We start from the raw sequence: 16,897 nt of genomic DNA, 5'->3' as shown, positions 1-16,897 counted from the left end.
AGAAAAGGGGAGGGGCAGAAAGAAAAAAAAATATTGGATTTATAGTCAGAAGAAGGAAGTGCAAACAGAGACTCATGAAATCACCAGACAAAAAGGTAGGAAAAATGATTTTATTTTCAGTTTAGTGATCAAAATGTATCTGTTTTGAGAATTTATATCTGCTGTCTATATTTTGCACTTTGGCCCCCTTATACTAAACCGCAATAGCGGTTTTTAGCGCAGGGAGCCTATGAGCATCGAGAGTAGCGCAGGGCATTCAGTGCATCTCCCTGCTCTAAAAACCGCTATTGCGATTTAGTAAAAAGGGAGGGGGTATCTATTTTTGTATAGTTGTTCCTGAGGTGACATTGCATAGAATCGTCTGCCTTGACCTCTTTGAAAACCCGCGTAATATAAATGATAATTAACATTTTCTCTGCGTACAGTGTGCTTTGTGTTTTTTTAAAATTTTTATTGTTGGTAGATCATTTTGACTTGGTCATTTTAAAAGTAGCTCACAAGCCCAAAAAGTGTTGGCACCCCTGCTGTAGAGCCATTTCTTGTATGACTGGGCTATATTTATCTTTTTTTTTAGTTGTTTAAATTCATGCAGAAATAAATGTCTAGATTGAACCTAATGACTTCATTAATGCCTTTCCCTTTTTTAACCTCTATACCATTTGAAAGAGGGCAAATACTTCTTAAATTTAGTAAAAATATTCTGGCACAAGTGTCAAACCTTAAAAAAAGGAAGTCATATTGAGCATTGGAAAATAATAATAATAATCTATCTATATATATATATAAAATCGGAGGTATGTATGTGTGTATGTATGTGTGTGTGTATGTGCCGCGATCACGCAAAAACGGCTTGACCGATTTGAACGAAACTTGGTATGCAGATCCCTCACTACCTGGGATGATATGTTCTGGGGGTCTCACGGCCCACCTGCACACGTGGGCGGAGCTACAAACATAAAATCAGATTTCACCCATTCATGTCAATGGAAAAAATGTAAAAAGCTGCCATTCTCACAGTAATTCAAAAATGGCTTGACCGATTTGAACGAAACTTGGTATGCAGATCCCTCACTACCTGGGGTGATATGTTCTGGGTGTCTCCCGGCTCCCCTGCACACGTGGGCGGAGCTACAAACAGAAAATCAGATTTCACCCATTCATGTCAATGGAAAAAAATGTAAAAAGCTGCCATTCTCACAGTAATTCACAAACGGCTTGACCGATTTGAACAAAACTTGGTATGCAGATCCCTCACTACCTGGGGTGATATGTTCTGGGGGTCTCACGGCCCTCCTGCACACGTGGGCGGAGCTACAAACAGAAAATCAGATTTCACCCATTCATGTCAATGGAAAAAATGTAAAAAGCTGCCATTCTCACTGTGACCAATTTGGACGAAACTTGGTATGCAGATCCCTCACTACCTGGGATGATATGTTCTGGGGGTCTCGCGGCCCACCTGCACACGTGGGCGGAGCTACAAACATAAAATCAGATTTCACCCATTCATGTCAATGGAAAAAATGTAAAAAGCTGCCATTCTCACAGTAATTCAAAAACGGCTTGACCGATTTGAACAAAAATTGGTATGCAGATCCCTCACTACCTGGGGTGATATGTTCTGGGGGTCTCGCGGCCCTCCTGCACACGTGGGCGGAGCTACAAACAGAAAATCAGATCTCACCCATTTATGTCAATGGAAAAAATGTAAAAAGCTGCCATTCTCACTGTGACCAATTTGGACGAAACTTGGTATGCAGATCCCTCACTACCTGGGGTGATATGTTCTGGGGGTCTCACGGCCCACAACTCTATTTTGCTTGCTCAAGGGTGGGTTCACCCAAGAATTTATATGTTCTTGCTCCAGGAGGTGAAACTAAAATTGTTGTTTATAATCACGTTTTGCGTTAGTTGTATTGTATTCATTTTGTCAAATATTTCACTTTATAATTTGAATATTGTACTTTTTATTAAGCTGTAAAAAAATACTTTCATTCACCACTATAAAGTATCTTTATTTGAATCCATTTACAGTGTTATTGCTATAATTAAATACCCGTGCAACGCCGGGGCATCAGCTAGTTAACTAATAAAAATAGTACACATTTAGGGCTCCTTTTACTAAGTTACGATAGTGGTTTTAGCGTGCGTTTAGCGCACAGAGGAATTGCCATGCGCGCTAGATGCTAATGCCAGCATTGAGCTGGCGTTAGTTTTCCCACATAGCGCAGGGGTTTGCGCGCGCTAAAAATGCTAGCGCACCTTAATAAAAGAGGGGGTTAATTTTCCCCACCACCAAATTTCCCCATCCCGCCCCACCCGGCTGGATAAAATTTCTGGGGAGAACACTGCAGTTTATATTTGGGCCAGCGTCCCCTCCCAGAATTATTGCAGGTCGCTGCCAGGCTCTGCACCTTGTCCCCCTCCCTGCTCTCGTACCTCCTCTGCCGGTCCCTAGTGGTCCAGAGGTGCAGTGGGCAGGGGCGAGCTTTCCGCACTCCTGCCCTGGTCGGTGGTGGCTGCCGCGATATCATTTCTTCATCTGCTGAGCAGCACCAAGCAGAAGCGCGCTTTGGCGCTGCTCTCGGCTTCCTGACTGGCTCAGGAAGCTACTCAGTGCCAAGCAGCAGCGCCAAAGCTCGCTTCTGCTTGGTGTCACTCAGCGGCTTTAGAAACACTATAGCGTGGCAGTCAGCACTGACCAGAGCAGGAATGCTTGCTCCTGCCTGCTGCACCTCTGGACCACCAGGGATCGGCAGAGGAGGTTTGAGGACAAGGCAGGGAGGGAGGGACAAGGTGCAGAGCCTGGGAGGGAAGAGGGCTGGGTGCAGTGCCTGAGAGGGAAAGGCGAGAAGAGGCTGGGTGTAGTGTCTGGCAGGGAGGGGGCTGGGTGCAGAGTCTGACAGGGCAGGGCACTTGAATATTAAGCCGCCCGACTTATATTTGAGTCAACCATTTTTCCTCCTTTTGGGGAGGAAAATGGAGATCTTGACTTATATTCGAGCATATACAGTAACATTTTCCCCATTCATCTTATTCAAGATGTGATGAGAAATGTTTTACAGTCTTTAAAAGCCACTGTTCTTTCTATTCTACTAAATTACTTCCAATGCTACTATCCTGGTCTATTAGAAGGCTGCTTGTACCTCTGTCTGTGAAATCACAAGCAAGTGACCTCTGGGGAAAGAGATTTCTGTGAACACAGGATCCTAATAGAGAGTTGCGCGGGGACAGAAATCCCACCCGTCCCCGCCAAAGTCCCACCCGTCCCTACCCGTCCCCGCGAGGAATCCCACCCGTCCCCATGAGGAATCCCTCCGTCCCCACCCGTCCCCGCGAGGAATCCCCTCCGTCCCCATAAACTTCAGAAATAGTTATTTCATTTAATTATGCTACTGAATTAAAGGCTCTGGTAGAAACCCATTTACAAATAAGCAAAAAGACTTTATTAATTTGAAAATATTAATTGGGAAGAATACATACTTTGTAAACGGGTTTCTACCGGAGCCTCTAATGTTTATAAATTTTTATCAACACAACTAATATACTACTTTATCCTGAAGCAAAAAAAAAGAAATAGAATTCTTTTCCTACCTTTGTTGCCTGGTTTCTGCTTTCCTCATGTTCTCATTCAATTCCTTCCATCCACTGTCTCTCTTCCTTCTGCATCTTCCATTTGCTCTGTTACTGTGCCTCTCCCTTTCTTCCCCCTTCCAAATTGGCCTGGCACCCATCTTCTTCTCTCCGCTCCCCCCATAGTCTGGCATCTATCTTCTTCCCTGCCAGCGTCTTCTCCCTACTCTCTCTTCCTCATTTCCTTTCAGTGTCCTTCTCCCCCCCATCTTCCCCATGTCCTTTCAGCGTCCTTCTCCACCCCTTTGTCTTCCACAAGTGCTTTCAGAGTCCTTCCCCCCCCCACCCTTCCCATGGCCTTTCAGCGTCCTTCTCCACCCCTTTGTATTCCCCCATGTGCTTTCAGCGTCCTTCTCCCTCCTCTGTCTTCAAGTGCTTTCAGAGTCCTTCTCCCCCCTCCTTCTCTACCGCCCCGGGTGCAGCACAGCCGGCCAGGTCCCCTTACTTTTGTGGCACTTCCCCGACCGACCGACAACAGCCCCGGTCCGACAAACCTCCCTGCCCTTAACCGCGAATCTAAATTACCTCCTTACAGCTGTTGTAAGAAGGTAATTTAGATTCGCGGCTACAGGGCAGGGAGGATTGTCGGACCCGGGCTGTTATCGGTCGGTCGGGGAAGTGCCACAAAATTAAGGGGACCTGGCCGGCTGTGCTGCAACCGGGGCGGGGCGGACCGCCCCCTCCCTTGGTAGCCACTCGAACCGCGAGGCTACTCTCCTTCTCCTTACCTGCCCTGCCTGCAGCACAGAGCCGAACGGAAGTCTTCCCGACGTCAGCGCTGACGTCGGAGGGAGGGAGGACTTTGTTTAAGCCCTCCCTCCCATCCGACGTCAGCGCTGACGTCGGGAAGACTTCCGTTCGGCTCTGTGCTGCAAGCAGAGAAGGTAGGGAGAAGAAAAGCCGCGCGACTGAGTACATCCAGCCCCGCAGGAGCCCCGCGACCCTCGGAGGTGTCCCCATGGGATCCCCGCGACCCTAGGGGGCGTCCCCACGGGATCCCCGAGACCCTAGGGGCGTCCCCACGGGATCCCCGTGACCCGAAGGGGGAACCCGCGGGTCCCGCGGGATTCCCGTCGTCCCCATTCCCGTGCAGCTCTCTAGATCCTAACTATAACAAAGACTATTTATCTTGCACTAAGGGGCCCTTTTAGGGCTTTAGAATTTGGTCTTAGCATGTCTTGATATGGGACCTAAGCCCAGATTCAGTTTTTTATTGTTGCAGGCCCCACGCTCATGTTTTCATTAGTGCATAGTGCCTGAAATAAGTTAACTTGCTAAGTGCTCTTGTGTTAAGCCTACATTATCCAGTTAGCACACATTAATCACAATGCAGAAGCTGAACAACATTTTCAATTCCTTTCCCTACCATTTCATGCTCCCTGCAAAAATATTTGAAAAAATAAATACGTGTGCTAACATGCGAATAATAAATGGAAAAGGGGACATTACCACTTTAACCCATTTCGCAGTAAGTATTTCCTTGTGCATTAGAACTTAGGGCTAGATTCACTAAGCCCACAGATTGTGTCCCGACCAGTTTGCGAACACGATCCGATTCACTAACCTTCCTCCCGATCCAATCTGTGCATGGAAATGATATGCAAAGTAGGAAGGGCCTCGATTCACTAAACAAATTCAGGAACACCGACTGGACTGGCCGATCAAAAAAGAAGCAACTGCTGAGGACCAGTTGCTCATGTCCTTTCCTGCTCTCTGCCCCGACTCTCCTGCTCTTGCCACCCTTCCCTGCAGTGCGAGCCCGTGGTTTCAACCCACGGGTTTAAAGCGGGGCTGTACTACGGTGTGTTCTGTTCCAGAACACGCTACAGTGCAGCCCACTTTAAACCCGCGGGTTAAAACCACAGGCTCACACTACAAGAAAGGGTGACAGAGAGCAGGAGAGTCTGGCGGGTTTAAAGCGTGTTCAATATTTGATTCCTTTTGGGAGCTGTGACCTAAAGCGCTGTTTAATATTGATTCCTTTCAGGAGCTGCTACCTCCTATGCCGCCCCTCCCCCTTTGTTTTGACCTCGCTTGTGCAGGAGATCAAGTGAGGATCGCATCTACAACTAACAATAATGGTCTGTGCATGCAATGCGATCGGTCTTCAGCAATCCGTGGGATTGCTTGTGGGCATGTGACCGATCAGGAAATTTGCATGGGGAGCCTTTAGTGGATTGATTACCTGGCAAGACTCGGCCACAGATCGGAACCGGATCGGAAAGGTAAGGGGGGTTTAGTGAATCTAGCCCTTAGTGCACTAAGGAAAGAAGACCCCCCCCTACATCTTTAAACAATAAGAATGTAAATGAAAGGATACCCTCTAACCAAATATAAGTTAACCCCGAACCAAAATATTACGTTTCTTTAGAATATGTCTTAAAACAAACATTACACTAGTAAATTTTAGCCCTTACCATGGATGAGGGTTGCAATCATTGGTATCTATTAAAAAAAACAAAAACACAAATTTATAGTTTATAGATCTTAAAAAAAAAAAAAAAAAGACTCAAAACTTGGATTCTCAATATGCCCTATGATGAAGAGACATGACCAAATTTGACAGAAATTAAAAGCAGAACCTGAATAAAACCCTTGGACATCAAGATTTCACTTTGGTCCATGCTTTTATATCTAATGTAAAGGATAAATGCAAACTGGATGGCTTGAACCCCCAATTGGATACAGCATGGCAGACTGGGCTGTGCGATGCCTACAGACTGGAGTGATAGAACTACTGATATTATCTCCTCTTGTGTTTTAAATTAAAATTTACCTCCGACAGCTTTTTAAAGGGCATACACAATTGTCCTTTATGGAGTGGAGAGTAGCCTAGAGCAGTCAGGTTCAAATCCTGCAGTACAGCCAACAGCACACATCCCATACTGCCAAAACAAAGCAGAAAAGTAGCTCTCCAATGTTCAAATGATATTCAAATTATATGCACGCTTTAAAAGCAAAAGCAAGGGAGGACCATACCCTGTATCGGTAGCATGGAATATTGCTACACCTTGGGTTTTGGACAGGTACTAGGGACCAGGACTGGCCACCATGAGAATGGGTTACTGGGCTTGATGGACCATTGGTCTGACCCAGTAAGGCTATTCTTATGTTCTTATACTTGGCACATGCATAGAAGAACTTTATGAAAGCGCAGTTCTTATGTGCATGTACCAGGGAAACCCAGCTGTGCAGCACACAATCAATGCCGTTTTTCTGCGCCTTTAAATATAAACTTTTCAAATTTCTTGGGGTTTTATTGGGCAGGGAGTGTGTGTGTGTGTGTGTGTGTGGGGGGGGGGGGGGGGTAAGGCTTATATTTAAGCACAGAAAACAGATGCCAATGTGTGCTTTCACTTTCGGATTTGCCTGGACCCGTGCACATTTCTCTCAGTATCAGCACTTACTGGCTTACACAGGCTTTCAAAGTAATAAAATAAAACCAGCAGATTTTAAATTAGGAATCAAAGAAAATATTCCCATTGCCAACTCTGAGCAGGTGTTCTTTTTCCAGCAGTAAGATCAGGGTTTATGCCTTTTTCTCTGAGCACTAGGAAAGCATAGCACACAATTTCATTAGCATATATTTTGACTATATTTAAATATAATTTGTGGCCTTCTCTGCCGCTCATGCTGTTTCCTGCACTAAAGCCTTCTGAGCATTCTATGCAAATTTATATGCACATTATTCCCATGCTAACTGGCCTTACCACCAGCAGTAGGTTTTGAGAATCACCTTGTTAGACTAAGGCCCAGGTTCACTAAAGATAGGGAGTCAATCGCTGTTGGCCAATTCCTGGCCGATTTTAAAACAGCGATTGATTCACTATCTTTTTTGCATGTAAATGATTTGCACGGAGGTGCAAATCATTTGCATGCAAACTCCCGACTCAAAGCGACTGAATCAGGGCAGAGCCCTGACAGTAGTGATAGGAGAAGAGAGCGACACGCTTGATAAAAGGGATGGAAAACCTCTCATACGCTGAGAGATTGGAGAAACTGGGTCTCTTTTCCCTGGAGAAGAGGAGACTTAGAGGGGATATGATAGAGACTTATAAAATCATGAAGGGCATAGAGAGAGTAGAGAAGGACAGATTCTTCAAACTTTCGAAAAATAAAAGAACAAGAGGACACTTGGAAAAGTTGAAAGGGGACAGATTTAAAACGAATGCTAGGAAGTTCTTCTTTACCCAACGAGTGGTGGACACCTGGAATGCGCTTCCAGAGGGAGTAATAGGGCAGAGTACAGTACAGGGGTTTAAGAAAGGATTGGACAATTTCCTGCTGGAAAAGGGGATAGAGGGGTATAAATAGAGGATTACTGCACAGGTCCTGGACCTGTTGGGCCGCCACGTGAGCGGACTGCTGGGCATGATGGACCTCAGGTCTGACCCAGCAGAGGCATTGCTTATGTTCTTATGTTCTTATGCTGTCAGGGCTTCTGCCAGCTTTAAAAAAATTATTTTTTAATCAGGCAGATATTTTGCGTGTATTACACACGCAAAATATCAGCCCGATTAAAAAATAATTTTTTAAAGCCCTTCCAAGTGCCCCTTCCCCCCTCCCTCACCGAAACAAAAAAAAAATAAAAATAAAATCCCCCCCCGCCAATGCCCTATGCTGCTGCTTCAGAATTATGGCAGGAGGGATTCCCACTCCCAACTTACCTCCCCCCCCAAAAAAAGAAAATGGCAAGAGGGATCTTGACTCCCTCCAGCCACTGGACGCCCTGTTCCCCTTCCCGTAACAGAGCAGGAGGGTTGCTCAGTCCCCTCCTGTTCCTATGACTCCAGCGACGTGTCTGAGGCCTTAGGTCCTGTCCCTGTGCATCATGTGATGCATAGGGAGGGGCCAAAGGCCCTGATTGGCTCAGGCGCCTCGGGATCCTCCCTTGGGAAGGGCCTGAGACAATAGGGCAATCAGGGACTTCCTTAGGGAGTAGCTTAAGGAAATCCCTGATTGGCTATTGCTTTGGCAAAGCAATAGCCAATCAGGGACTTCCTTAGGCTACTCCCTAAGAAGTCCCTGATTGGCTCAGGTGACTCAAGCCCCTCCCTTGGGAGGGGCCTGAGCCACCTGGGGCCTTTGGTCCCTCTTCGTACATCACATGATGCAGCGGTGTGGGGCCTAAGGCCTCAAACGCATCGCTAGAGTCATAGGAGCAGGAGGGACTGAGCACCCCTCCTGCTCCGTTACAAGTACGGGGAGGGGAACAGGGCGTCCGCTGACAGGAGGGAGTCGGCATCTCTTCTGCCGTTTTTTTTTTTTTTTTTTGGGGTGGGGCAGGGAGTCGGGAGTGGGAATCCCTCCTGCCATAATTTTGAAGCAGCGGCGTAGGGCATCGGCGGGGAGCTTTTTTGGGAGTTCGGGGGGTGGAGCTTTTAAAAAATTTTTTTAAATCAGGCTGATATTTTACATGTGTAATACACGCAAAATATCAGTGCCATAAAAAAAAACAAATTAAAAAAAAAAAAAAAGTCAGACCTGTCGGTAACAGTTACCGAAATGTCTGCAGCAGTCGGGTTTGACAATAATAAAACCTGATGCAAAATAGCCAAGCAATTATTAGTGAATCAATCGCTTGGCTATTTTGCATGGGGTTTAACTAATTTGCATGGGAGGATCGGAGCGGAGAATGATTGGGCAACAGTTTAGTGAATCGGGTCGGGGTACGATCGCAAAACCAGAAAAACTGGTTTTGCGATCGTCGGTACAGGATCGGAAGGTTTAGTAAATCTAGCCCCTAGTCCTCCTGGGAAATAGATCTACTACTGAAAAAATGTGAGCTAATATGATCTACTACTGAAAAAATGTGAGCTAAATCCAATTGTCTCCTCTTATTTAAATTCAACCTCTGACCTTTTTAAAATTTTGACTGTACTTTGTCTTACACTTAAATGTGCACAAGTGAAATGCAATCTTATTCTGTAAATCAACATGTCCATTATTATATTATTTTAAAGAATCTATATAGAAATTTAAGTTATAATTTAAAGTCACAAATAGAATAAGCGTGTTTATTAAATATTGCATTTTTGACCCACTTGTCACAAAAGTGCGATAGTTATTTCTATAATAGATATTTACATAATTCAAGAGAAACAAGAATAAGAGGAAACCCATATAAGCAATTTCAGTGTTTAGAACAGCATTTTGCCCACTCATTGGAAATACAGTATATAAAATTGCCATAGCACATACACACAACTGTTAGGAAAATACAGCCCCTACTTTTACCAGATATAGAATAAAGTGGGATTGGCACTTATGCATGCATCTTATGAAATACACACGTATATACGCACAAAGTTATGGGGTTTAGCTGAAACAGAATTGGTTTGGAATGCTCTATCAGAAATTTTAAAGACAGGAAAATGCTAATTTGCACTTCTGTAAGCAACTGAAAACATGATTATTTGGTGCCTGTTAGAAACCCTCTATTTAGAACTGCATTGTTTGGATAAATACTTTCCATAGTTTGGATAGATTTGGAAGGATTGGTAGATCGATCGAATATTATGAAAGCCTCTCTTTTTAGTCACGTGCTTGGGATTTTTACCATCAAGTTGGTGTGTGTGCGCCTGTGCATGCATGGGATCAGTTAACTATCCACTCCACTCCACATAATGTTCTACTAGGGTATGCCAATGAAGAGCTGGTAAAAAGCTATGCAGGATACAAGCACAGCATTCTGATAATACTTTCCCCAAAAGACTCAAAAATCCTTGCTTCTCTTCCTGTGGCACCAAGGCGTAAGTCTTCAAACTCTCAAGAATTGCTGAAGATACTTTAGAATCTTGAATCCTGGAGCCTTATTTGAAAACTAAACATATTGAAGGGTCTTCCATTTTAACTGTACCTGTGTCAGGATTCTATGAATGGGCAGTGTCATTCCTTTCTGGGCCTGTGGTGTCAAGGCACGGGTGATTTTCTTTTCCTGTTGGGCTGGAGATCAAACACCAGCACTGTCTGCAATCAATTCAAAGCTCTTAGGTGTCAAAGTTTCCCCTGCAGACAGTGAATAGGTTTCCAGAATCAGCTGCATTTCCTCAAGCCTTGATATTAATGCTCTCGAAGCTGCAGCTTTGTGTTGGGCAAAGCAGCACGCCATACAATACACCAATATCCTCATGAGCTGCCCCTTAAAGACTGGGATATCGTAGTTGCAATGGCCACAACCCAATAAGACATTTGGGATGTATCAAAAGCTGTCTCAGCTCCTTGGAGCTGCACCCCCTCCAATGGCAAGGATGAGTGCTCAAGTCAGAGGTGCTTCAAGAGCACTGGTGACCTTGCTGCCTTGATACTTTCACATTACCATGCTTCAAGCAGAACCTATGTTGATGTACCTTGGCCTCTGACCAACATCCTGCATTCTTGTCCTTTGGCACGGAAGAGAACAAGGATGAATACTTTTTTTCTCAGAAGGAGCTTAGAGAATGACCAATTGCAATAGCTTCTATAAGCACTCAATGTCAAGGGTACTTGATGCCGATGTACCCACAGGAGACATTAGATTGATGCTTACGATGCTGATAGACTGGACTTATATGCAACAAAAATATACTTATGTTTCACTGATTTTCTTGCCCTTCCCCTCCTTGACATCTGCGAGCTCAGGATACAAGAATAGGAATCATGAAGTTCCAAGCATTGTAGGCAGAGCTGTGGAATCAGCACTAATGTTTTGCATCCCAACCAGCCTGGATTTAGAACAGTGCATAGTACAGACACCTCGATTGCTGCTTTTTTTCCATGAAACCCAATAAATATTGGAAAATGGATAGATTGCTTTAGCAGTCTCTCTGGGTCTAGCTTCAGCATTTGATCTTGTTGATCATAATCTGTTCTTGTCATCTACTGCTTTTGTACTGGTATACTTAAAAACAGAATTTATTCTACTTTATTAGGTCATTCACCATCTAGAAAATATCTAACTAGTGGAGTGCCACAGGGTTCTTCCCTTTCATCAGCTCTCTTCAATATTTTTATTACCCCATTATTAACTATTATTCAAGAATTTGGGCTTAATGTCTATTACTAGGCAGAAGACATTATGATAGTGGTTAAAGTTGGTCCTCTACATTTAGATTTAACACCAATCCAAGACTGTTTGTTAGCAGTATCTCAATGGCTAAAGGAGTATTGTCTTTCTTTAAATATCAATAAAACTTGCATGTTATGATTCATTGGACAGCACCATCTTGAGAGGAGTCGGCTTTACTTCCAGCAAATAATTAGAAGCAGAGAGATATTCGAGTTGGCATTTTTCCCCTGAAGTAGCCCTTGCCGGGCGAAACAGAAAGTCTTTTCTGTCGGGATCTTGTGTTGGAAGCCCTTGGTGAAAACCCTCGATTTCAGATGAGTGTATTTTTTCACGATTCCAGATATATGCTTCATATCTCTAAAAACTGCTTATACTCATTATATTTAGCTGTAGTCCAAGTAATGTGGTTAAGTTTGGGATTCGGGCCTTTTACTGCTTGACAGCTATATTGAAATTATAAAAAAATGATAAAAAAGACTGTGAAAAATAACAAAAAGAAGATTTTGTATGAATGAAAGACGTGAGAATTGATTATTTATACATGTTTTGGAGTTTTTTATAGACCCGTGATGATGAGTGGATGATTGGGTACTTGTGTAGTCCCAACTGCCCTCAATTGAGGTTTATTTTTCTCCTTTTCATCTTTTTCATCTTTTTGATTTTCAGTATGTCAGCTATATCTTTGTATTTTTGGTCTGGATGAATCCCTGCTTATAACTGTATTTGACAAAACGTATCTGTAATATATCCAAGAACCTAACATTACTTTAACAATACTAGTAAAATCTATTCCCCCTGCGGATAAGTTTAGGTATTTAGAGATTATGGTTGATTCGTGTTTGACCATATTTCTGATGTTATAATAATAATAATTTCTCTAGAGACTGACATAAGTAAAACATTTTAATGATAAATCTGTGCTTTATTTGTTTCCAAGATAGATTACTGTAATTTAGTCTATGCAGGGACCTCAACTTAATTTCAGGCACTTACAACACTTCACAAAACACAGCACTATTAAGTAACTGTAGTAAATATGATCATATCGCTCTTCTTTTTCTTAAAATATCATTGGTTACCTGTTTTTTTTGGGGGGGGGGTAAAATTTAAGTATTAACCATGACACACAAGACATTTTATTGCCAACAGCCAAGTTGACTATTCCATATACTCCAAGTAGGATTCTTAGATCACAAGACAATTGGTTGGTACTGCCATTGCTAAAAAGAGCTAGATGGTAATCAACCAGAACAAAAGCTTTCTTCTGCTTGGCATTGTTTTTATGGAATCTTCTTCCACACTACATTTGTGTGGAAGAAAATCTTAAATTTAAAATTTTACAAAAAAGTTGTGTGTTTAAAGAAGCCTTTAATGTTGATGTATGATGATGATACTAGGATATACTAGCTTCTCTGCAAATGGTATTCAGTGATAAGAATGGGCCAACCTTGAATGAATCTTAGAAGTATGTACTATATTTATATCTTTCCTATTATTATGGAGTTCCTTTTTTATGTATTTAATTTGTAAATCGCTCTGGTCTTAAGTTAAGCAGTATATTAAAATTTTAATAAACATATCAAACCTTCAACTTCTGACCACCATTTCTCTACTGACTCTAGCTCTGACTGAATCCTGATTTTAGGCTTTAAATATTTTGTTCTGAGAAGGAAAACATTTCTTGGTACGAGACAGCAAGTTTTAGTGCTAGGAGCAAGGTTTCAATTAAGCTTCAAATTAAAACATTTGATTAATCACATATCAAAAATTTCTAGGCCATGTACAATAATTAAAATGGGGAAAAGTACATATAACATTAACTAAAAGAACATAGTGAAAACGTAGACAGTGACATAGGCTGACGTATTGTAACATGGTGGAAGGAGGGAAGAACTACAATAAGTAAAGGAAAGAAACAAAGAAGGAAAACATAGGGTGCAGAATAAGTTATAAAAATCTACTTAAAAACTTCTGTAAGAAAAAAATCAAGAGGAAAAAAGAAAAAAAAAAAATCAAAAGAAGAAATCAGAAATGTCTAGCCCAAGCTTCTATGAATAAGAAGCTTTTCAGAAATCCTTTAAATTTTTTTCTTCTCTTAAATGGGCTGGGATAGAGTTCCAAATTAAAGGTGCTGTGACAGAGAATATGGTAAAATGTCTTGTATTGATAACTCTTAATGAAGAAATGGTCAGTAAGTTTTGGTTTGTTATCTGAGCGATCGAAGATGGTATATGGGGTATTAGAATTCTGTCAATGAATAATGGGGCTTTCGTGATTTGAGCTTTATAAGTTAATAACGCTATTTTATAGGTTATCCTATGTGTAATTGGAAGTCAATGTACATTCTTCAGAAGGGGCATAACGATCAAATTTTCTAGATTTGGTGATAACTTTGATTGCGGTATTTTGTATTATTTGAAGATGTCTTAGCTCTTCACACACCTATTACAAAAGCTCTCTTAGTCTTTTTTCTTTTTCTTACATGCCCTGTTATGGATTCTTCATATGCCCAGATTCTAGTGAGCTGGGGGAACCGCCCAGCTATTTCTTCCAGGTATGCCTCTTCTCTAACCCCTCAATGCAATAAAATTCTACTGACGAAATATTCTATCTCTGATAGATGCACTGCATCCAAATGTTTCAATATAGGTCTGATCAATTCGTGATCTATTAAAAATAAACATTACATCATAAAAGGTACCATTATTCAAAATTCATTAGACCTCCTTTGCATTATGGAAACATGGCTATCTGATGGCGATGAAGCCTACCTCGCCTACATTTGCCCTTCTGGTTTTACCTATCACTACAATCACAGACTGGAAAAACGGGAGGAATTCTTGCAGTAATCCATAGGAACTCCCTTATTAAAGGCTTTGAAAGTTCACAGGCTAGATCCCCAACTGAATTTCTTCATTACACCTCAACTCAATTTTTTACTTTTCTATGTCCCCCGTCCCTGCCCCTCTCGATCAGCCGTGATATCCTCACACTTTTGCAATTGACTATTTGACCTTAGTACATCTGCTCAAAACCTGCTAATTCTTGGTGATTTTAAAGTCCATTTTGATGAGCAAGATAACGCAATTACATCTGAACTACTAATCTCTTCACTGACAAACTTATTTCCTATGATAGCTGAGCCTACTCATACAGCAGGTCATACTCTAGATATGATCCTAATCCCAAATTCACTAAATATCAATTTTTCTTCTTCTGTTGTTTGGAAGTGCAGGGATCCTTTGAAAACAAGATCGCTAAAACTCCAAGAAGGGCGCTATCATGATTTTCACTCCTAAAATCGTTAGCTTAAACTTCCCAAAGTTATAAAACAGTGATTTGGGGATTTTTATTTTAGGCGAGAGAACACAGGGACCCTCAAACCCGAATTTCAGACACTCCCGATTCACCTCTGAGGCTGTAACAGCTTTACTCACTGTGACCTGTGCTGTAACCTGCCTCAGTTTTCTTAAAGTAGATGAAATAGAGAAGAATCACTGACTCATGCTAGATATGTCTCTTTCACAATGATCTTTGGGCTGCCTGTCAGACATGGCATCTGACCGCTCCTCTACCCCTATGGACCGATGGGGGGAGGGAGACAAAAAAATGCAGCTGGCACCCTGTGAGACATCGCTGAGCCTCCTATAGAAGCTTGACAGTCTGCGCCCAAGCCCTGCAAAGCAAGAGGTGAGGAAAGTAAGCGGGGATGGACCCATGCTCCAAAAATCTGGCTAACAGGTACTGCCAGGGATCAGCCTGTTAGCTGCAGACTGCAGTCTGCTTCTTCTCTGTGCAGGCAGAGCTATGCCAAGGATGAAAGCTCTAAGTACTGAAGATACTGAAAATATCGAAAAAACATCAAATAAAATAAGAAAGGGGAGAGCAGAACTAAAATACTCCTTCCGGCTCGGGTGCAGAAGGAGAAAACTGTAGGTGGCAGTAGATCTCCCAGTGAACTAGGAGGGACAGAAAAAATCCAGAGTGGATTCCTTCTGCATATGGCTCATGGCTATGGGGAGATAACCCACTTGTCTAGAATGATACACCTATTACACTGGATTTATTTGAACCTTATCTAAGGATCTGCTTTTACAGTAATCGTTGACATTGTAGAAGCAACTTCATAGTTACTGCCTATATATGATTGTTTAGAAATGGCTGCTTGTTCCACTTCATTCTACTGCCAGATTTTTATGTTCTAAAAGCAAAAGAAGCATGTTATTGCTCCTCAGAGTTTATTGAATAGCTATGAAAATGCTTTTGACAGAAGATGTTTATTGAACCTAAACTTATTTATGTAATTGCTTGTTATAGGAGACAATTAAAGTAGAAAAGGGAGAAAAAAAATTTTAAATTAACATTTTTTTACAGATGCTAAATCTTGAAGCAGCAGAAAACCATGCTCTGCCCCACCTACAGAAATCACCCTGGCAGTATGTTACCACAACACTGAAGAACTATATTCAGCAAATAAAACCACCCATTTTAATGTTCTTCACAGGATGCTGTTAAGAGAACCTCCCTGTTTCAAATAATATGAAGCTGAAGAGGAAAGGAAAAAAACATTCCCAGAGGAAATTTTCAAGAACATAAAAAAATGTTTGGAAGAAGAAACAAAAAAGAACAAATGTAGGAAGCTGTGCTTTAGGCTGGCAAAAGTAAGAGCAATTAAACAATATAATCTTAGTTTATTAAAACGACAAGCTTCTTGTTCCCTCAAGCTACCCTCCCACCCAGAATGACTCAGGTATGCTGGCACAGAACTAAAGACATTTCAGAAGTTACTCCTTATATCCTAAAGGAAGAAAAAAAAAATAAGGGCTAAAGCTTACTCTGTGTGCAGGTACGTCCTTCCCATCCTTCTTTACAGATGCAAGAGTAAGAATCTCCACTGCCCACACATGTCCCGCCATTCATGCAAGGGTTGTGAATGCAACTGCTGTTTTTAGCTGGGATATAATACAAAATTGAATTAGCTTTAAAAAGGGTCAACATTTTAAATCTTACATTTTAACCCTAATCATTTTGGAAAATATAGTAAAATGAAAGTTCAGGCCCAACTGCATGAAGACTCATTTGTGTGTAGAATATTTGAAGGTTTAAAAAATTTCACTCTATTAAATTCCATAGGACATTTATCATTGGGCTTTTATTTTTAAACAACTCTTAAACCTAAAGAAAGATGATTTATGATATCACCATAGGTATATCCTC

The 16,897-nt window shown here is 42.0% G+C and overlaps 1 protein-coding gene across 5 annotated transcripts in view; it reads right to left on the bottom strand.

The window, feature by feature from the left end:
- Nucleotides 1-16,897, bottom strand: part of JAG2 (jagged canonical Notch ligand 2) — a 288,684-nt gene that overhangs the window by 50,311 nt on the left and 221,476 nt on the right. For all 5 annotated transcript variants that reach the window (XM_033952670.1, XM_033952665.1, XM_033952666.1 and 2 more), the window contains 2 exons: nucleotides 16,516-16,632; nucleotides 6,051-6,078 (listed from right to left, as the gene is read on the bottom strand). In XM_033952670.1, the coding sequence (XP_033808561.1) occupies nucleotides 6,051-6,078; nucleotides 16,516-16,632 (145 nt within the window). The remainder of the gene's footprint in view (nucleotides 1-6,050; nucleotides 6,079-16,515; nucleotides 16,633-16,897) is intronic.

This window comes from Geotrypetes seraphini, chromosome 7, assembly GCF_902459505.1.
Source record: "Geotrypetes seraphini chromosome 7, aGeoSer1.1, whole genome shotgun sequence".
NCBI lineage: Eukaryota > Metazoa > Chordata > Amphibia > Gymnophiona > Dermophiidae > Geotrypetes > Geotrypetes seraphini.
The sequence above is the reverse complement of the archived record's forward strand: the minus strand, read 5'-3'. Positions and strand labels throughout refer to the sequence as shown.